The sequence below is a fragment of the Vidua chalybeata genome, chromosome 11 (genome assembly GCF_026979565.1).
Source record: "Vidua chalybeata isolate OUT-0048 chromosome 11, bVidCha1 merged haplotype, whole genome shotgun sequence".
NCBI lineage: Eukaryota > Metazoa > Chordata > Aves > Passeriformes > Viduidae > Vidua > Vidua chalybeata.
The window spans coordinates 18,120,943-18,142,894 of NC_071540.1; the positions used below are offsets into that span (position 1 = coordinate 18,120,943).

General features: G+C 43.4%; 2 protein-coding genes across 3 annotated transcripts in view; one reads left to right on the forward strand and one right to left on the reverse strand.

Annotated features, from left to right (window-relative positions):
• Positions 1-8,724, forward strand: part of ATP2C2 (ATPase secretory pathway Ca2+ transporting 2) — a 27,334-nt gene extending 18,610 nt beyond the window's left edge. The window contains exons 16-27 of the mRNA XM_053952732.1: positions 880-981; positions 1,560-1,716; positions 3,328-3,498; positions 3,780-3,877; positions 3,967-4,017; positions 4,617-4,783; positions 5,443-5,511; positions 5,592-5,708; positions 6,310-6,457; positions 7,040-7,135; positions 7,439-7,580; positions 8,237-8,724. Of these exons, the coding sequence (XP_053808707.1) occupies positions 880-981; positions 1,560-1,716; positions 3,328-3,498; positions 3,780-3,877; positions 3,967-4,017; positions 4,617-4,783; positions 5,443-5,511; positions 5,592-5,708; positions 6,310-6,457; positions 7,040-7,135; positions 7,439-7,580; positions 8,237-8,349 (1,431 nt within the window). The 3' untranslated portion in view covers positions 8,350-8,724. The remainder of the gene's footprint in view (positions 1-879; positions 982-1,559; positions 1,717-3,327; positions 3,499-3,779; positions 3,878-3,966; positions 4,018-4,616; positions 4,784-5,442; positions 5,512-5,591; positions 5,709-6,309; positions 6,458-7,039; positions 7,136-7,438; positions 7,581-8,236) is intronic.
• Positions 8,636-21,812, reverse strand: MEAK7 (MTOR associated protein, eak-7 homolog). Of its 2 annotated transcripts, XM_053952734.1 has the most exons (10): positions 21,109-21,812; positions 20,814-20,914; positions 19,478-19,654; positions 16,719-16,949; positions 16,099-16,243; positions 15,033-15,473; positions 13,751-13,869; positions 12,768-12,947; positions 11,609-11,760; positions 8,636-8,947 (listed from the first exon to the last, which is right to left on the reverse strand). In XM_053952734.1, the coding sequence occupies exons 1-9, from the start codon at positions 21,749-21,751 to the stop codon at positions 11,626-11,628; spliced, it is 2,172 nt and encodes a 723-aa protein (XP_053808709.1). In that variant the 5' UTR covers positions 21,752-21,812; the 3' UTR covers positions 8,636-8,947; positions 11,609-11,625. The 2 variants fall into 2 exon arrangements, with proteins under 2 accessions (XP_053808709.1, XP_053808708.1); XM_053952733.1 differs by having other exon boundaries at positions 8,636-11,760.
• Between the last annotated feature and the right edge of the window lie 140 nt (positions 21,813-21,952).

Sequence of the window (21,952 nt, forward strand, 5' to 3'; positions counted from 1 at the left end):
GGTGTCACCTCATCAGTGTCACCCAGGCTGTGGCCTCAGCCCTCAGGTGAAGCACAGGAGGTCCCTGATGAAATGATGCCCCAGCAAACATCTGATCTTATCCCCTGCTTTTAAAGCTCGTAACTCTAGCAGTGAAATCATGATTTTTATTTTTTTTTTCTTTTTAAACAGTGGCATTTCCTTTCCCCAGATGCTGAGTTAAAACCTTCCTCCTGCTCTGGAATTCAGTAGCCAAGCAATAGCAGAATATGAGGGAGGGTGTCTCTCCTATTTTTCTTTTTTAATGTTTTGGTTTGGTGGGAGCTGGGGACAAAGATGATCAAAAGCAGCTTCCAGTGTCTCCCACCTGGAACACCCACACACTCTGCTGGAGCAGGAGTGCATTGATTTGGACTGAAAGGTTTTGTTGTGAATTGCTTTTTGAGCGTAATTCATCAGGAAATAATCCAAAACCACATCCACGACTGACCATTCTGTTATTTGCTATTTCCCTTCTTCTTTCAAGTAGAGTTGTTGGGAAATAACCCAGAAAAGAAACCCAGAAATCTGCTCAGCCCATTGCTTGGGCATAGGTTTAGGGAATGGACTTGATCTTCCTTTGACTCAAAGCCTCACAAAAAGGCAGAGCAGCTCCTTAATTCTTTAAAAATGGAATCAAGCTTCAAAGTCCAGTTTAATTTATCCAATATCAGGCACATGAAAAGGGAAGAAATGTTTTGAAATATGAATTTTGCTCTCCTCGTGTTTTCTCTTGAGCTCTGTGGTATCTGACAGCCTGGAAGGACACAGTCAACAGTCAGTCCTTGTGATATGGGAAATACATCCAGCTTTTGGCAATGCCCAGCCTTACAGGGCTCTTTTTGCTTTACCTCGCTTCAGATGGAATTAGCTGACATAAAGGACATTTATGTAAGAAAGAAGGAAATTCCATTCAGCTCCGAGCAGAAGTGGATGGCTGTGAAATGCACACTGAAAAATCAGGTAAAGCAAACAGAGGTAGGGGCTGGTTTTGTGTTTCTAATTGTGTACCTCAACAATGGGCATGAAATTGTATCTCTTCAGCAAATGTTTTCAGGTGTTAACTCTGTCGGGAGAAAACGGAACAAACCTCAAAATTCCCAGCTTGGGTGGATTTTTAGCCTGTAAAACTGAGTTTGAATGGGAGAGGGGAATACTTTTCATACAGTGGTTCAAGCAGGAAAACAAAAGCTTTTCAGAAAACAAAAGCTTTTCAGAGATAACTGACGGGGAGAGAGAGGTCTGGTGTTTGGGAGAAAAGGTTGGCCCTTTATCCCTTACTGGGTTAAGGAGCTCATTTTGGCTGATATTATGCTCTGGTTTAAAAACTCACCAACCTTTTCATTACCATGCTGTCTGTGAGGGCTGAACATGAAAAATGGACAGAGCAAAAATATCCCATCCTATCCATAATATATGCTCCTGGGCATCTCTTGAAACAGGTAAAAGAGGAAACAAGATCTTTTCTACCTAAAGACTTACTCGTTTAAAATGTGCTCCTTTTTTTTTTGGATAAAGTGTATTTTCTCCTTCCTTTCAAGGATCAGGAAGATATTTACTTTATGAAAGGAGCATTTGAAGAAGTTATCCAGCACTGCACTCTGTACAACAGTGGTGGCATCTCGTTGTCACTCACACCCCAGCAAAAAGCCCTCTACCAGCAGGAAGAGAAGAGAATGGGCTCCTCAGGACTTCGAGGTCAGTCCTTGCTGCCCCTCACAGCTTATCTGGCCTAACACTTTCCTGCTCTGTTATGGTTAGGATGGGCAGAAGCTCAGTCCTCACAAAATCACAGAATGGTTTGGCTTGAAGGGACTTTAAAGCTTATCTCATCCCACTCCTGCCATGGCAGGGACACCTTCCACTAGCCCAGGTTGCTCCAAGCTTCAGTGTCCAACCTGGCCTTGGACACTCCAGGGATCCAGGGGCAGCCACAGCTTCTCTGGGCAACCTTTGCCAGAGCCTCCTCACCCTTACAGGGAAGAATTTATTCCTAATCTCCTATCCAAATCTCCCATTTCACCTTAAAGCCCTCAGTTCTTAGCATCACTTTCATGATCTCTTCCCAACACTTGTCAGAATGCCAAGGGCCGTTTCTTAGTTCTGCTAGCTGATCTTTTTTTTGGGGGGGGGAGCTGGCTTTAAATTAGTGAGTTTGAAAGGAACTGAAAATAAGCACTGGAAATGTGAGTGTTTCTCTTCCCTGGAAGGCTGTGATTGTCTGGGACACGCTCTGGGTGCTGCACTGCAGAGCTTTGTGCTGGGCCTGGTCTAAGCGCTGCTCTGCCGAGTTTTGGGTTTGGAGAAGGCAGCAACAAAAAGCCACTTTGGAAGGAGTTCCAAACATGGATTTGGGCGCTGAGATTTCTGTTTGAAGCTCGGTTCAATCCTTTGCTAGGCCCAAATCTCTCAATCTCCTGATCCCAACTGCCTGTCAGTACACTGCCCACAGGAGCTTTATCCACGCTGTGTCACCTCCTTCATCACCAGGAGCATCCCCTCAGAAACATCTCAGACTTTCACACAGTGACACAGACAGCACTCCCAGCTTGTAAGGAGATGAGGAAAAGCCTTGGCAGCTGGATCTGGAGGATGGTGGAGTTAATGTACAGATTCTCCCACCCTGTGTCCTGTGGTTAGGAGCTCCTGTGCAGTGCTTGATTTACAATATCCAGATTATCTGCCCTTGTGGCAATGGCAAATTACTGCTCTGAGGGGAAGTGATTAACTCAGACAGCTGCTGCAGCTTTTGATTCCATCATCAAAGCAACGCTGACATGAACCCCTGGCAAAATATCCTTGAGTGATTTAAGAATGATTGAATGATAACAAGTGTGCACCAGGAACAGAGACAAAGTGTTCAGAGCCTGGATGTTTACATGGTGGGAGCTTCACTGCTTTAACTGAATTTACACTTCACATTTTTAGGTTTTAAAAAAAGTGTAAGTTTTTGCAGGAATGCTATTGTTTAACTTAGTAGTTTAACAGTGTCTGGTTTAACATAACACTGTCCAGATTTAATCCATCTGCATTTAGGCAAGACGTGGTAGACAGCTTAAAATTAGAAAGAAAGAAATCCTAAGATAAACATGTCAAGCAGAAATTCTCTCATTCAGAGAAACTATGCTTTAGTGGACTGAATTTTTGTGTCTATATAGGACCTGATTGTAATGACTAAAGATCTGCTTTTAATGACTTTTTCTGTTGGGAAACAGGCAATTTAATATCTTCTCTAAACACTCCTTTTAAAGCACAGAAATACATCATTAACAATTACTCTTGTCCTCTTTTTCTCCCCTCTGTTACTAGTACTTGCTTTGGCTTCAGGTCCAGAACTTGGCAAACTAACATTTCTAGGTCTGGTTGGAATAATTGATCCCCCAAGGGCTGGGGTGAGAGAAGCTGTTCAAATCCTGTTTGAGTCTGGTGTGTCAGTGAAGATGATCACTGGGGATGCCCTGGAAACAGCTGTGGCTATAGGTACCAAACTTTCATCCCTTAATAATCAACTTTATCATTGTTTTTTTGTGTGCAGTAGAGACTTTAAAGGTCACTAAGTTTTTGCTTTTCCATTTAAATAAACATTAAATGGAGTATAGAGCAGCTACAAACTCTGGGCCAAATTCCAGTAAATTAATTCCACTATTTTAGCATCAGAAATGGCAAAATCTCAGTGTAAGTCTCTTAAAAGACACAGATAGCATTGCTAGGATTATAGAATCCACCAATATTTAGAGTGTGAGTATCTCTTTTCTTTGCAGGACAGAATATTGGTCTCTGCAATGGGAAGCTGAAAGCCATGTCTGGGGAGGAGCTGGACCAACTGGCAGAGGCAGAGCTCTCCTCCACTGTCCAAAATGTAATGGCTTTGATTACATTGAAAAAAGCCCATTTCCAATAGCTTCCATCTAATACGAGATTATACTTTGTCTTTATTTTGTTTTTCAGGTTTCCATTTTCTTCAGAACAAGTCCAAAGCACAAACTAAAAATAATAAAGGTACTAAGAGCCTCTGAAATTCATTGTACACCTCACAAAAACAAGGGGTAGGGAGCCTCGGTTCCTTGCATTATCTGGTTTTCCCCAGCAGCATCAGCTCAAACTAAAGGACTGTAAAACCCCAGCTAGAGCACTGGCAGTGTTTCTCTGAAGGTATTAGCTGTGGAATTGGACTTGATGATCCTTGTGGGTCCTTTCCACTTCAGGATATTCTACGATTTTATGATTTTTTTTGCAAGTCTGGGCCTGGGTGTACAAAAAAAAAAAAAAAAAAAAAAAAAAAAAAAAAAAAAAACCACCCCTAGTGAGGTATTAGCAACTACAACATCAGGAGAATGATTTCTGAGGGTTTTACTCCCCTCTTCTAACTTCTGCTGGAGTTGTGAGATTCCCTATACTCCTGAAAAAACAGCCTCCCAATTCTTGTTCTGAGTTTTGTGCTCAGTGTGGCGCCGAGTCCGTTTTACCCTCAGAGTCCAACAGACCTTCAGACCTTTCAATACAAAAAGAGAGCAGAGCAAATAGTCCAGAGTCTGAAATTGCCAGCGTGGCTTGTTCGTGTTCTGGCTTGAGAGCCTCTGAGCTGTCCCCTCCCGCAGGCCTTGCAGAGGGCCGGTGCTGTGGTGTCAATGACAGGGGACGGCGTCAACGACGCCGTGGCCCTGAAATCCGCGGATATCGGCATCGCCATGGGACGGGCGGGGACAGACGTCAGCAAAGAGGCTGCCAACATGATCCTCGTGGACGATGACTTCTCAAAAGTCATGTAGGTTTGGAGATTTTCTTACTCTTCAGCTCTTTTCTTGGCCGGCTGCTGCAGCAAGCCTGTTGTGTTGAGGAGGGCTGGGAATGGAAGTGGAGAGCCCCAGGGCGGCTCTGACTCGTCTTTAGTTGCACACGTGCTGGTGACTTTCCTTCCAAGTGGTGCTGACCAAGCCACCTTTCACCTGAAAGCCCTGGCTCCTCATTGCTGTAGCTAACTGGGGATCTGAAAGCACCTAGAAGTCAGGGTTGATCAGAGCTTTTTTGGTCATGATTTGGACCTGGAGGTGATCCTGGAGGTGTTTTCCAACCTTTATGATTCTACCTCGTACTCTGCCTCATCCAGGAAGCTCAGAGGAAAAACATAATGTGTAATGCTCTGTTGGTTCATAACAACAGAGAGAGTGGGCAGGGTACAGTGAGTATATAAAGAGGTCCCAGGCCTGCTTTATGAACCAAAACCTGGCCATGTGACCCAGCTTTTCAGATCTACTCATTGATAAAGGAATTGTAAATGAGAAGCTGCACTGACAACCTCCTCCTGAGCTGGGCTCTGAATTTCCACAGAAATAAGGGCTACAAAAGACAATTTGTGTTGGAGTGTCACAGGGAGTAAAACAGCATGAGTGCTCTTGACTTAACAAAATCCCCTCTCCCTTCCAGGAATGCAATAGAAGAGGGAAAGGGAATATTTTACAACATAAAAAATTTTGTCCGGTTCCAGTTGAGCACGTAAGTTCCTGTTCGCTTCAGCTCCTGTGAAAAGCACCTTCAGGGTGAAGCCCTGCAGAATAATGTTCTGTGCTTTGCAGGAGTATTTCAGCTTTGAGCCTAATTACCCTGTCAACAGTGCTCAACCTACCCAACCCCCTCAACGCTATGCAGATCTTATGGATCAACATCATCATGGATGGGCCGCCAGCACAGAGGTATGGAAGAGTCCAATGAGCAAAATAATCTTGGGTTTAATGTGTGTGAATGTGGCCTAGGAACACAAACTGTTGTGATTCCTCATCAATCATCATCAGTGGTTCAACAAGCTGCACTTCTGATCCCTCCTGGTCTTTCAAAAAGGACTTCCCATTTACATGAGGTTTTCTGTATTTTCCTGGTTTATGGTGGAATCACTTAACTATTCCATTTTTTGGCTAGGAATGGCCTGTTATCCCGAAAATACCACCTGCTGATGGAATGGCCATGGAATAGTGGGGATATGCCCCAAAATCACAAGACTTAGGAACCTCATCCAACAGCTAAATAAGATTGCAGCTTCCTCATTACGCATACTCTCACAGTCAGCTCTCGCGTTGGGGTGGTCTGATGATCTAATGCTATTTTAGCAGCTCAATATGCAGAAAAGACCTTTGGTATCAGTGTCTTGGACAAATTTGGGCCTTATGTCACCTTGCTTGAATATTCACGCTGTTTTCCAAAGAATTGCATCCTCCAGCTGCATCCTGGTTTCTCAGGATGAACATTTTGGGGCGCCCTGCATTAATTAACACATCCCTCTGCTTCTCTTGGAGGCAGCTTGGGCGTTGAACCTGTTGACAGGGACACCATCAAGCAGCCCCCCCGCTGCATCACGGACACCATCCTCAGCAAATCCCTGATCCTGAAAATCTTCATGTCAGCAATCATCATCATCAGTGGAACCCTCTTTGTCTTCTGGAAGGAGGTGAGGGAAATCTGCACTCGGATCTTGTTTCCATCAGGGTGGGTGGAGCACAAAGTGAGGGCAGTTTCTGAAGGACGTGACAAGGACTTTCTGGAATCTATCTCATGGGAAGGGTCAGTGTGGGCAGAGGGCTGAGAAAGCAGGGTCAGCTCCCAGCTCTGCTCCTGCCTCCCTCTGTTACCTCTAATTTGGTCCTTCCAATCCAGAATGGGAAACCTAGTACTTGATGTGGCATCAATACTTTAAGAGACTTTTCACCTCTAGCTTTCCATTTTCCCAGCAGAAAATGCCAAGTACAATGGATTGCTGTTGGTACTTTAAGTCTCAGTAATTTAATTTAGAAAGTTCTTTACTCAAAGTCCACATCAGTTTAAGAATTTAAAATACGGTTGATAAGATCATAAACATTAAAATTAGCAGAGAGAACTGAATGCTACCTATAATAGCTAGAACTAGATTTACTCCTTTGTTTTACTACCCTTTGGTTTGACTGGGCACATTCAATGGAACATTTAATTCTTCTATTGAATTGGCATCTTTTTGTAAGGTTAAACTAACTCCTGAATTTTTGTGTGCTTCCAGAATCCAAAAGGGGGCATAACTCCTCGAACCACAACAATGACTTTCACCTGTTTTGTGTTTTTTGACCTCTTCAATGCCCTGACATGTCGCTCTCAGGTGAGATGGCTCTGTCAGCAGTAATTTCTTGTCTCAAATCACAAACATAAACATTAGAATACCAGCATTTTGCATAGTAAGGGGTTTTTTAAATGTTATTTAAAGTAGTGTGATTTTTATCAACTTTTTACACAGATAAAATTACCCATCACAAGTGCAACTACACTTTCAATTACGTAGCTCTAAGTTAGTGCTTATGTAACTTAAAAAGTAATGGAGATGAAACGTAAAGAAACAGGGCAACATTTAGGTCCAACAGAGATTGGGGAAAACTACTTTTTAAATTCTTTTTCCCTTTTCTAGACAAAGTTGATATTTGAAATCGGCTTTTTCCGAAACCGCATGTTCTTGTATTCTGTGCTTGGGTCGTTTTTGGGACAGCTGGCTGTTATTTACATCCCTCCACTACAAAAGATCTTCCAGACAGAGAATTTAGGAGTGTTAGGTAAGTTGCAAAATAAATAATGGTTTGTTTTGTTGTGAGGTTTTTTTTCCTTTAAGTGACTGTAGAAAGCAGATGCCATTCCCAGTTTGCTCTGTTAGCTCCCAACACATCACTGGAAGGGGAAATCAACAAACAGCTCCAATCTCTGTGTACTTACACAGAGCTGTACCCAAATAGTAGCAGTATTTCGTATTATCCCAGCTTAGATTCTGAATTTTGATTTACTGCACATAAATGCAAGTAAATGGAAACAAGCCAAGGCTTTCCAGCTCTGTATGATGATATTTCTCAGGTCATTATGCAGACACTCCCTTTGGAAAGTGCTGAGTTAAAACTTCAGTTTCCCAGCTGAACTGGAACACAGATTTTAATTTAAATCAGAAAATTGCACCCTACCACACCGCGTTCCATCTACATTAGGCTGTGTCATAAGCAGGGGGCAGGGATCCCAAATGATTCCCGTTTCCACCCTCCAAGGGGACTGTCCCAGCTGTGGGTGGCCCTTGTCTGCTGCAGTGGTGTCCCTAATTCTCAGCTGGCAAGGGCACAGCGAGGCCACGTACCCAGGGACTCACCAGCCCAATTCCGAGCTGCAGGAAAGCCCTGGGCTGGGATTCCTGCCCGGCTGAGCTCACCTCCACTCTCTCCTCCCCCAGACCTGCTGTTCCTCACCGGCCTGGCTTCCTCAGTGTTCGTGCTGTCCGAGCTCGTCAAACTCTGTGAAAAGCGCTGCTGCCCCCCAAAGCACACACAGGGACGTCACAACTGACTGACTGCTCTAAAACACACCTGGAACAGAGCTGTGGGGCTGGATGATCCCAATCCACGGCTTTGTGACCCACACACCCTTCCTGAAGGTACTCAAGTGCAGCTGCACCAACAGTGCTGACACCAGAGACCCTTCTACCCCCTCCACGTGAGCTGTCTGCAGATACCTCCAGAGTGGCTCCTGTTTCAAACCAAGAGCAGGTATATTTTTATAACACTGATCTGTGTTCCAGAAGACTGAGCAAGTCCCAGACAAAAAAAAAGAGTTTCAAACCTGTACAGAAAAATCTATTGTGCACAAACTGAAATTTTATTTATTTAAATCAAAATCATTTTTATTAATAAAATCTACATTTTAAAATGTTACAGACAAGTATCTGAGTGAGACTCGTGATTTAGACACGTCCTTTAATGTTTCATTAGAAGAGTGGAAAAGACCTGCCTTGAAGCATTTCTTTTCCTTCCATCTGTAGTGTTTGTGGATTCCCAGACAGCCAGGCTTGACTCAGCAAGACTTTCAAGGAAACTCTGGGGAGCTGTCAAACAGAGCAGGGAGCTGAAGTGCCAACCCTCAGCTGTCAGGTTTTGTACCTGTGTGACTGACAGGAGAAGAAGGGAAGGCTGATCAGACCCAAAGCTCAGCAGTGGATGGATTTAATGGGAAAGGGACTCACTTCCAAAGAGCTTGAGAATAAAGTTGAGTCAGGAACAGAGCAGGGATGTTGGGCTTTGCAGCTGGGCCAGAACTGCACAAAAGGGACTGAGCTGTTCAGATCATAGCTAAGCCCACTGCTGACAAGAGCTTTCTGGACATTTTTCGGTGCATGAGCATGAAGCCCAGATTTCTTAATCATTAGGTTCAGGTTAAAATAAAAACTGAGTCTTTCCCAAGCCCATCTTTTACATTTAAAGAACAATTTGGAATAATCCCATCTGCTGGTTGGATCAGTAGTGTCCTAGTAAATAATGCTTCACTGAGACATTTGCTGAAGTGCCAGTGTCAGTTTTCTTCTTGTCCCAGCTTAACATCTTCAAAATGAAGAGGAAGAGTCTCCGACACAAACTTGTCAAAAAACTACAATTTCAGAGGTCACAACGCTATGCTGATAGTCACAAGATGAAGTTGAAACAGGATTGTATTTTGGATTCAAAATCTAGAAAGAAACAGTTATACTGATACTAAAAATCAAAGAAAACCTGGCCACTGAAGTATTTTTGGTGTAGAGTAGCTTTGTAAATTTTTTTATACCCTTGCAGATGGTTTCAGTTCTCAAAAACAAGCTTCTGCCGTAATGGAAGGAAAATGAAGCCTAGCTGTTTATTTTATGTTTAAATGCAGAAATTCAACTGTCCCATCCTGTATGCCATCTACATGGGAGTGTTTAATAGGCTTAGTCACTGCTCAGTGAAAATGACCTCTGAGACTCATGGTCTGAGTTTGAGAATGTTCAAACAAAAGCTGCTATCACCACACTTACAGACAACATCATGTACTTACTACTCCTTACATTGTAAAATTTAATATTTTTAATATTATTTATATAGAGAGAGAAAGAAACCTATACAAAAGTATCAGTGCAATTGTTCTGATGCTTATTTTTTTCTGTGTGTTACAAGACTATCTGGTTTCTCTAAGCAAATACAGCATAAAAGGACATTCTCCCAGGCCTTTCACAACACTCTCTGTACTGGAACAAACAGCATGTAAATGTCCCAAGCATTAGCTCTGGTACTCCACAAAACACACAGCTGAGTCCTAGGATACCTGGCTGGAGTGATTTCTTCATGCTCTCCTTTCAAGGCTAAATTCATGTTGTTTAATATAATTTTAAAAAATGAGATCTACGTTAAGGCACAAGTGAAGATTGTTCAGAATATTCAAATCTGGCTCCCTATGAAAAACAACAGGTGGGGGGAAAAATCTCATACAAGAAAACACCAAGGGAAAGAATTTTAAGGAAAGCCACATGAGCAGAAATTATAGAATTCTACTGTTTTTTTCTAAGCTGCAAAGAAGACATGCCAGGACAAAGGGGACTGGAGACAGTCCTTTTCCTCAGAAGGAAGAGTGACAATCAGAGACACTGATAACCAAATACTCGTTGCAGCCCCTGGTAGAAATCAGGGCTCTTTTTGACAAGTTAATGACACACAGAATCAGCAAGGTCAAACAAATCATTACTGAGAGATGGGAACTATTTCAAGGAGAAAAAGTCCTGAGTATGAGACCTGACAAAACTGGTGCTGACTGGTGAACAGTCACAAAACAGAGCACTTTAAAAAACTGCATTTTACATTGTGGAGATCCTTTTCCCTAATAGAGTAATGATTCATTATGTGGAAATAAAGTGTACAGCAATCTTCTTTAAACATTTTACAGACATAACCCTGATTTTTATTTCTTTCACAAGGTATCTGTAGATCCTATTCTCAATTAAGTGTGGCTGTTTCTTACTCAACCTTTTTTACAGTCTGATCTTTTACTCCAGTCTCTTGAGGCTACTAAAGAATCTACCTTCTCTAGAGAATTCTGCTGGAGGTATTTTTAGGATAAATATGGCTCCAATGATTCTGGTCCAAGTTTAAAAAGCAACAGACAAGTTTCTGCAGAAACAGATGAAGTGAGATGCACTAGGGATAGTGTAGTACTATAAAAATTCTTGTTGTGTAACATCCTACAGCTCACATGGAATCACTGAAAATCTGACTTAGAAAGCTTGAAATTTAATGCTTTAATTGAAGCAATGCAAATTTATAGCACCCTTCATATGACATCATGTGGACAATTCTATGTTCACCAGTGTAAGACATTGTTACAGTTTGTAAGCTTTGCTAACTAATTTCATTGCATGCAAATAAATATGTGCAGTTGAGGTATAAGAGCTTTAATCAGTGCCTTAAACAGCTTTATAAATATGTAACTATGTACATATCAATTCTCCAGGACAGAAAGCCATACTGTCAATAACTTCTGCTGCTTTTAATTCAGTGTGCAGACATGATCTATGGGGAATGAAAGCAGATTCACATTCAGCTGGAGCTCAGCCATGCCTAATGATTTTGTCCCCAGGTAATTCTTCTGTCCTCCCCAGACAAAACCCTTCAGGCAGAATAGTGCTTTGGACCTAAATATTACACAAGTACAAGGCTTAAGCTTTGTCCCAGACAATTAGGTACATTCAAAGGGGGAAAAAAAGGAAAAAATATCTTGTCCAAGGAACATCATCACTACTTGAAGCAAATAAAAGTGAAGTTTTTACATGTTACTGTGGCTCCTTTAGTTCTCATCATCATCACCTTCTTCCTCTTCCATGGGCTCCCGCAGACCTTCGCTCTGACGGCTTTTCCCAGCCATTTCCAGCAAGGCCTGAGCCTGAGGATCCACATCCAGGATACTCTTCTTACCTTTTCTCTTCAAAACAAAATAAAATACAGTCAATTTAACATGTCAACATCAGGCTACAGGGAAAGGACACACTCAAAAGTCTGTAAGTGATGTGGTCTGCAAGCTTGGCACAATGGAGATGTTATTTCCAATTTCAAAATTCACAAATACATCAAATGATTTTTACTGCTGCAGCTACATAAAATAGCCATAAACTTTTCCTAAGATGACAGTGAGATATTTCAAGTTTATTCAGGTTACAAGCCATCCAGGACATCCTGGTTAACCCCACCTCAGTCTGAAGTGCTGATGTGAGGTTTTTAAAGAGATCCAGTTACAATTCAACAATTTCTGTAAACAGTTTGCTCTGTTTCTACTTAGAGCTACGTGTCCAGTGAAGTCAGGGTATATGGATTTAGTAAGAAAAGAAGTAAAAATTAAAAAGAAATAAATTTTAAAACCCCACCAAACTGTACAGACTAAACAGACAGTTTAATGAGACAATCAATTGCAGGGATAGAGGAGACTGGAGAGAGGGCTCCTATTCACTCCCAAAAATAAACTAAGTGCAGACTGGCATAAACCTATTCACACGAATTTATGGTAAAACAATTGTAAATTTAAAGTTACTGATAAAGAAAGCTTTTGGGTCTCTTCTTGAACTACAGATTAGACTACTTGAGAATTTCCAGTGCTTTTAGAAACTCTGGGTTTTACTAAGCCCCTCCAAGGAGGTTCCTCCTGGAGACCATTCCTCAATATTGAGAAGGTCTTTTGAAATTCAAAATACTGCTATTCTGACTCTATCACCTCATGGCTCCCGATATTCTCTCTTGTTGGCAACCTCAATAATTCCACTACAGTTTTGCTATTTGGTGCTATAAAACACATGGCACCACAGGGCCAGGTAAAGAAAATATTATTCACTACAATGGAAAGAGTGTTTAAACAGGAAACTGCAACCATGAGCTTTGCATTCACATCTGTTCCAACCAGGACACAATTTCACAGGTTCAGTTCACAATTTCACCTACCCCTGCACTCTCAGGGGTGTCTCCCACTGCCCAAACTTCCATGGCATCCAGAGTAAAATCCTCTTTGGCTGACAGCTGGGGGCTGTTGTAGGTGGTGCAGCGAGGTTTGGCTTTGCTGTGGCCCTTCCCGTAGTCACTGTCTATCCAGAGCCCAAAGTAGCCATGCTGCCCACCCATACCCTGTGGAGAAAACCAGCACATTAAACACATCCTGCACAGGGAAAACAGACTGGGAAAGTTAGGAAACCTCAGAGTAAGCTGCTGTGGTCAGTATTTATGCCACACTTCTGTGGGTAGGTGAAAAAAGGGGATACCCACATCTACTATTCCTGAATACTAAAAATTTACCTGAGTAATACTGCCTTACCTCTGTGCTTCACAGAATACAAATATCTATGACTTGTGCCAGAAATTCAGCTCCTGGCTTTTGTTTATTGACTATTAAAAGTTCAATTTCAAACAGAGTGGCAGTGCTCAGGTCTGCTGCCTCCTTTCCATTTAGGAAAGTATCTACAGAAACCAATAATGTCGTTTGATGCTGTTCACTTTTTCTAGAGCAAATGCAATTCCCAAATTTATTGGCACATAATGCTCCAAAACTGTAAAGTATTTCCAAGACAGGTGGTGTGTTGTAGCTCTGTAGAAACTCCTCTGCATCTGGAGAGCTCATTTGTGAATTTGAGTAGGAATAGCTCCTGCCACTGTCATCACACAGCAGCAGCAGCTACTTGCAAGGTCTGCACTCTCATCCTGCTGGGCTTTCTCCTCCATAATTCCAAAAGCAGTTGCTTGTGGCAGGGAGAGCAGCCAGTGGAAGAATCCTCAGTTATACAGATCACTGTTTTGTGCTGCTTCAGGCATGCAAATTTCCTCAGAGAATAACAAGTGAAATAAATCTGCTCTCAGAAAGAAAAAAAAACCACAAAACACTTCCGAACGCCACCACAAATCCAAATTCTAAATCATCATTTGTGAATACTCACAAGTCCATTTGGCATAGTCTGCTGGCCATGGTTTAAATACATGTAGTGCTCATTGTACCCTGTGTATGTGTATACAGCCAGAGTGGGGAAAACAGAAAACAGAAAGCATCTGTTGTCACCTGCAAACAAGGAAACATCTCAGATCAGACAAGAGATCAAGCAATAACTTGCCTACATATAAATTAGAAAAAATAATTTAAGCTGAATAATTCAAAGACAGCAGCTGCCATCTCAGTTCATCTCACATCAAGATTTAGATCTACTTTTTATTCTAAGTGAACTCTGTGCAGTCACAAAAATCAATGCAATTACAGGCTGTGATCAAGGGCAGAGTCAGAGGCACCACTAGGACATTATGTCACTATGTCACCTACCCCAGTCTGCACTATATCACCTAAAACTGCCCAGCTGACAGATCTGTACAAACTGAATGCAGACATCCCTAGTTCTGACTACACTGATAGATAAATCAGTTCAGAGTCAATGATTTAGAGCAATTTTCACATGCCCAGTTCAGGTGTGCTTGCCCTGTAGACTTTGTATGTTTCTCTATCAGGAAAAAATACATGGAAAGGGATGTGTAATCAGTGTAAAATAATATAATACCAACTGTCTGAAGTGGTAGTTTTCAAATATTCATTTAGAACAGGAATTGAGTTTCTAATGTAGCCAGAGTGAGGATTCCCAGCAACACCAAATACTCATAGCCCATGTTTTTTTCTTCACAAATCCATCACAAACATTCTTTCCTCTCTATTCCCTCAAAGTTTTAAGGGAACAAGAAGTTTAGCTTGTCCAAAGAATCCTCTGGCTGCTGGATTTTAGAAGGTGACCAAAGACAGTGCACAAATGGCAAGAGGAGGCTCAGGTGTTCCTGATGGAGGACTGCCATCCTGTGGACAAATTATTCAGACACTAATTCATCATCTGTGCTCCACTTCATTCATTTTCATTTAATTTTCAACCTAAGCAGCTACAGGGCTTGACAGATTTCCCTGAAAACCTGTTCTGTGGTCAATAAGTCCTGCAATTTTAAAAGCCTTATCAAATACCAAACAATAAATATTAATCAGCAACACGCCTGTCATGCTAAGAATAACTTTGCATGTGTTTTATATTATTTGAAAATTAGTGTTATTTTTTGCCACAGAGCAATTCACTTGGAAGTGTAAGGAACACTTTGTGTCGTTAAAGGGACAGTATCCATTAAGGGACAGGATTCTTGTGCCTGTACAAAACCAGGGAATTTACCAGATACTGAAACAAGAAAAGTGAGTTTTACCTTGAAACTGTGGCTTCACCTCCCAGGAGTGAGATGCAAACCCACCGAAGAGGAAACCATCCAAGTCCCTTATGATCACTATGCAAGGGCCTTTGTTCACTATGTGGGCACACAGCTGTGAGAAGCTTTCCCCGTGGAGCCTGGAGGAAAATAAAAGCTGCCACTTGTGCTGCATCTCTGCAGGCAGGTGGGAGTTGATGTAGATGATGGCTGGGATGTCAAAGAGACTGACAACTCCTCTTCCTTTGATGCCTTTGCAGTGAGGAACCAGGTTGAGGATGTCGTTGGTTTGGTCTGGGAGGGAATGCAGGACGTGGAGGCCTTGCCTGATGACAACACTGAGGAACACTGAGATCTGGGGAACTCGGTACACCCAATCCTCAATGACACTTTGGTCAAAATTTGTCTCCAGCAGCTGAGAACCCACAGGTTTCGTCCCATCTAAAGAATAAGACATACAGGGAGAGGAGTAAGTCTCCCCATCTGGAAAATAATCAGGTGATTTTTAAGTGTAAACAGAACAGTCCATTATTGTAATGGACAGAAAACCACATACGAAAGGAGCCTGGAACAGTAAAGTGTCAACTACATTAAACAAATGCAGCCACAGAACTGAGAACTCTACCTGTTGCATTCTTTGGTTGGGCTGTCATGATTTAGAAACACAGACTTCAAGCTACAACTCATGAAGTGTTCTTTACAAGATAGCAAAATCTGTTATTACAACAGTGCAAAGATAGATCTATGCTTTATAAAAGGACATAGCCAAAAATACATTACAAATTTTATTTAAATAAATATTATTTAGATGCCCATTCCTATCACTTGCAAGTCAGGTATTTGTAAAATAGACATGCTCCATGACAAACTAGGACTTCAGATCAAATCTCCCCTGAATTTAGGGGAGAAAGATTGTAAGATTAAATAAATTAAATTCCAATGTCATTTTCTAAGTTTGAAATTTTGGTCTCACCCTTAAAATTCAAAGATGTGACCTAAAGAGAGAAATTCTCATGAGATCACTGATTACACAAGCTCTGGGATAAGCTGAATCAGGGCTGCTTACCTGGAAGCTTCAATTCTGAGAGCAGCTCAGAAGCCAAAGCTTTGACTCCACTTGAAGAATCCCTGGTGTTCTCCAAACTCCAACCTCTCAGCTCCTTCCTATAGCTCAGTACATGGACTAGAGATGTGATCAGATCCTCTGTGAACTTAAAAGATTAAAACATCACCATTTTGGTATTTCTTAACTGAAATTTCCAAGAGCTTCAAAGGACTGTCTGAAGATAAAGTCAAGCAGTAGTGACGACGTAATCCCAAAGGCAGAAACAGCTCTTGCCATGACAAGTCAGGAACTTCAGAAATGCTATTTCAGTGTCATAGGCCTTGAAAAGGATCCTTTTTCAAGACATTTCATACATGTTACTTCACAAAGCACCTCCATAAATAGGGAAAAAATAGGGAATGAAAGAGGGAGGGGAAGGTCAAGTTTTGCAGCGTAGGAGCTGCTAGTGAATTACTACTCTGTGACATCTCAAAGGCTATATAGTTGATCTTGTAACTAAAGCCCTAGAAAGCATTTTACTCAGTTCCCTGAAGCACCAGCCACACCACAGCCCTTGCTGGCTCTTAACTATAGCCCTGCTCTCTTACTGTCCCCCCAACACACTTTAACTGCTTGTTTACCTCTTGGATTTGTTTGCCCTTCAGAGGCCCTCCCGTCTTGTCGATCATTCTCATTATTATGCTAATCTTCTCATCTGCATTCCCTTTTAAGAGATTTGACATAAAAATTACAAACTGCTCCTTAGCAATCTGTTCACTGAGCCCAGATGATCTGCCAGGCAGGTCAATGCTTTTCATTCCGTTGTACAAACGAGCAGTCATTGGCTGTGGCAGGGGCTCCCGGGTGTGTGCCTGCAGTGAGAGAAACAGCAAAGAGCACGTTTTACAAATGAAGAATAACTGATGTGTTCCAGTCAATCTGTGCTGACATGCAGTATGTAGTATCAGCAATAAATTTTTGTCAAAGAACTGCTTTGCCAAGAGAAAAACTAAAAATCTCTATTTTTATAGTAATTTTTTTAGTGATTTGGGTTGGTGCTGTTTTTCTAGAAACACCACAGGCTTCAGAAAAATCAACACTGTAAAGTTTTAATAGGATATTAGCAAAGGGTTTCTAGGTGATACCTCTGGTGCAAAGGTTTACAGCTCTGCCAGCAAAACATTCAAAATTGTGTTTTAATTCTGCTTTCAACAGTGCAGCTCACTTCAAAACAAAGTGGAATGTTTTCCCTATCTCAGTTTTGGCCTCAAGGTAGTGTTTAACCCCACATACATGTGCAGAAACAATCCTGGAAAATTTCCCCCTGCACAGCAGCTAATTGAAGCACAGATCATCTAATTTTTAAAAAGCATCCCTGGTGTTAAGAGAGTCAAAATCAGCACTTACTCATCTGGATTGCATGCTTGGCCTTTTGAATTGAAATCTAGCTGGAATATATCATCACTCATCACAGCTCTGTGGGAAAGATCTGACTCTGGATTCAACTTTCAGAGTGTTGAAGTTAATGACACAGTTTAAAAATAAATCATCTCAAGTACATGCATAGAGGAGGACGTGATTACCCAGTGTCCTCACTGTGCACAGAGGTGTGCTGAAGACTCGACTCTTCCACACGGGGTGTAGCTCAGTGGGGACTGTGCTGAAATCAGTGAAGCCCCACCTGCCTAAAAGCCCAACTGCAGCTCCACTCAGGGGAGCTGCCATTACTGACTCCTGGCTCAATACCACTCTTGGGAAGCCACCTGGGCTGCTCCTATTTGCTGTTAATGGCTGTTGCTGGGCACGAGAGATCCAGCATCCCGAGCTCTGTGCTGCTTGCACTGACGTCAGTGCCACAGCTCCCACTGATTCCAGCAGCAGCAGAAATAGCAGCCACAGCCTTTCCCATCAGAGTGCTCCACAGCAAGGGAGGGATGCTCACAGGGGGTACAGCTGTCTTTGAGAGGCTTTCTAAAAATCCTGTAGGAGCCTGAAGTGGGAGAGGCAGCAGGGAACACAACTAAAACATTATACTCAAGGGTTTTTTACTTCACACTGCTGAATTACCTACTCCCTACCTAATCCCACCACTTCACTGTGATGTTTCATTTTGCTTCTAGCTATTCCAAAGAGTGGGCCTGGGGTGCAAAAAAAGGAGGTGTGTAAAAAAGGAATCCTTAATAACCATCTAACTCACATCTCTGACAGCTTATAACCCCTGTTTTAAAAAGGCTTCATGAAATTATCAAGAGGATCCTGCTCCACCTGCTTCCCAAGCTATGCAGTGCTGTTCTGGCCCAGATGTCTGGGCCTCACCAGTGGTACCAGACTGTTGTTGGATCAAATCTGTCACATCTGAGTCCAGGCCACGAGCATTGTCACCTACAAGGCAGAAATGCCACTGCCATTCTCCCTGCACCTACAGGAAGTCTTCCAAAAGATTTTCATTTAAGCTGGCAAACAAAAAGGCAGGCAGGGAAAAGGCAAATGTTCATCAAAGATCACACTGATCTGGGGTAAACCTAGAAAGAACTTCTGCCAGGTCCCAAACAATTAACAGGCACCAAGGACACTGGATGAACTAGGGCTGAAAAACCAGGCAGCAGGAACATCATTTCCAAACTTGGTATTCCAGAAATTGGTGACAGCTCACAAACAGCCAGGCTGCAGGAAGGCTGAAGCTGGTCTGTATGCACAGGCATTGCTGAACACCTTAAAATAACCTGCTGCTTTCAATGAGTTTTAATTTGACTCCATTATATGTGTAATAGATATCAAACTGCACTTTACCACTACATTCATTTGGCCACTTAGTTCCTGACTAGCTCAAGTTATTAAGGATCCCAATGACTCATTTTTCTCTTTTCTTGATTAGAAAATGAATGCAAAGTTAATCAGAAGCATAACGCATGTTAATTAGCTAAAACAGCGAGCCAGAGCTTAATCAAGTCAAATTGAATTCTCTCTTTTTAGTACAAGTGAAGAGATTAGAGACAGTGATATGTCAAGGGAGACAGGCATAATCAAATAAAAACTGACTTTGTGACAGCTTCTCAAGACAATCTGTAAATGATCCCACACTACAGACTCCAGAGGTAAAAATATTCTTCCCATTTTTCAGGTCTCTGTGAAAATATTTCCATACAACCTAACTTACTTCAGAATTAGGAAAGCTGCAAATGGACCCAAAAGTGCAATTTAAGAGATAAATGCAAACCTGAAAGCCACTACCCTGGTTAAACTGCAAGAAAAAGTTAAATATCCATCTTGCCCCAAAACATGAAAAATTAAATTGAGATGAGCAATCCTTAAAAAAACACCACATCTTTATAGTTTATTTCTGGAACTCTTGTTCAGTGCACTACACCCCAGATATATCATGAATAACAGACTGTCTTGCCTGTAGTGCTGCCAGAGTCACAGTTTTCTTTGCAGCTTTGGCATTTTTTGCTCCAGCTGAGCCACTGGATCCTGATAAGGTATCGAATAGTCCATCAATGTCAGACTGCTCCTCAGGAAGAAATCTGGAAAGGTGATTCTGATAGGCATTGCTTTCAGCATTCCCCATCTTTTCAACCTGAAGCAAAGAGAAAAAAAATCAAAAGAAGCATTAAACACAGAAAGGTATCACAAGATACCTTTCACAGAAAGACACATCAAACAGACTAACATAGCACTGCAAGCTTTACAAGAAGAGCAAATTAGCAGCCTTACAGGAAATTATTAAAACTACTGTTAATCTCTGTATTCACCAAGGCTTGATGAACCTGGAGAACATCTGTGAACAGTAACTGTGCTTTAAAAGCTGACAGTCTGACAGCTCTTGGCTAAACCCACCCTGGCCACCAACACCAACCTCAGTGAAGCCTCTATCAAATGGAAAAACCAATATGATCTAACGGTAAAATTAGTTTACACAAAGTGACCGTGAGTTTGACAGCTGGAATACATCCCTAACAGGAAGAGCAAAGTCTGATAATGGATTAGTTATGACATATTAGGCTGCATCTTTCTGGTGCATTAATGGACTGAACCTAAGTTGGCCAATATGATGTTGCACTAAAACACCGTCACTGCAAAGTCTCTGAAAAATCACAAGAGAGTGGGTTTTTTCATGGACACACTATAAAAATAAATTGAAACAAAGGCACAAAAACATTTAGGAACACAACTCAAGACCCATTAAAAACACACAGACTCATATGAAACCAATGAATCCATGAATCCATCATTGGGAGTACCTGTACCCACAGAATTAAACCCACAGAATTGGGAGTACCCACAGAATTAAAGCTGGCAGTGGGGGGTTGGTTTGGGGTTTCTTTGTTTATTTTACACTTTCAGTGGTATAACTATTTCTCTCAACACCCCAGGAGTCACCTGCATTACAGATTAATTTTTAGTGTTGCCTGGGCCATGTGCTCTGCCCTTCTCCCTGGAGCAGCACAACACAGACCTAACAGCACCTGAAACCCCAAATTCCACCATGACCACAGTGACAGCCACCACTGCCAGCAGCCTTCCACCTGTCTGGGGAAGACACAAGCCTGGGGTGACAATATGAAAAATATCAGATATGGAACAAAAACATCATTTTGCAGGGTTTTTCCCTGCAAAGTCCATGTCCTTCCTGACACTTCTCTTTTGTAGACGAGCCCATCACGCAGCCCTTCAGCCGCCTCCGAAGGACACACTGCTGAGCCCAATGCAGTATTTCTGTCCTTAACTTTGTTTACCGTAGACAAGAGGCCGGGTGGTGGCTGCTTCACCTTCAGGCCTAAAGCCTTGTTTGCCTGAGGAAGATGCCGATCGTGGGGTAAACGGAAACCACTGTAACCTAGAAGACAGACCGTGGAGATGTTGTTAATTTAAGCAGCGAACCGCTGGAGAAAGGGGGTCCCTGAAAGGTTCATTCTCGGTGTGCCGAGCCCTGCCCATCCCTCCGCAGCCGGCGGCAGCAGCTCCCCGCCCCATCCCGGTAATGAGGCGGAGGCTGGGGCTGGGGCGAGCCCCTGCCCGCCCCTCGCTTACCGGCAGGGCGGGCCGGCCTCGATGGGCCCCGGGCTGTGACACCGGCCCGGGCCCGGCCCTCGATAGCCCTCGATGGGCCCCGCGCTGTGACACCGGCCCGGGCCCGGCCCTCGATAGCCCTCGATGGGCCCCGCGCTGTGACACCGGCCCGGGCCCGGCCCTCGATAGCCCTCGATGGGCCCCGCGCTGTGACACCGGCCCGGGCCCGGCCCTCGATAGCCCCCGATGGGCCCCGCGCTGTGACACCGGCCCGGGCCCGGCCCTCGATAGCCCTCGATGGGCCCCGCGCTGTGACACCGGCCCGGGCCCGGCCCTCGATAGCCCTCGATGGGCCCCGCGCTCTGACACCGGCCCGGGCCCGGCCGGCGCCATCCGGCACCTCCGCCCGCACGGCCGGGGCGGAGCGCGGGGCCGGCCCTCGGCCACACGGAGGGACGGGCGGAGCGAGGCGAGCAGGGAAGGCGGGGAATTGATGGAGGAAGTGGAGGAAGGCAGGGAAGGGATGGAGGAAGGCAGGGAAGGCGAGGAGCAGCGGTGTTGTCCCCGCGATCCGGAGGGGACAGGCGGGCGGTGCCGCAGCCCGCAGTGGAGGCGGTGAGGAGGCAGCCGGAGAGCTCCGGCCACCCCGCCTCCCCGCCTCCATCAGGGGTTCCTCAGCCTTGAGGGGATCCTTCTCTCTAAGGGAACGCTTTTCCCTGAGAAGACCCTCCTTTTTGAGCGGACCCTTCCCTCCTTTGTGAGGGAACCCTCCACCCTGAGAATAGTCTCCATTTTGAGGGGACCCTTTTCCCTAAAGAGACTCTCCTTTAGGGAACCGCCCTCCCTGAAGAGACCCTGCTTTTCC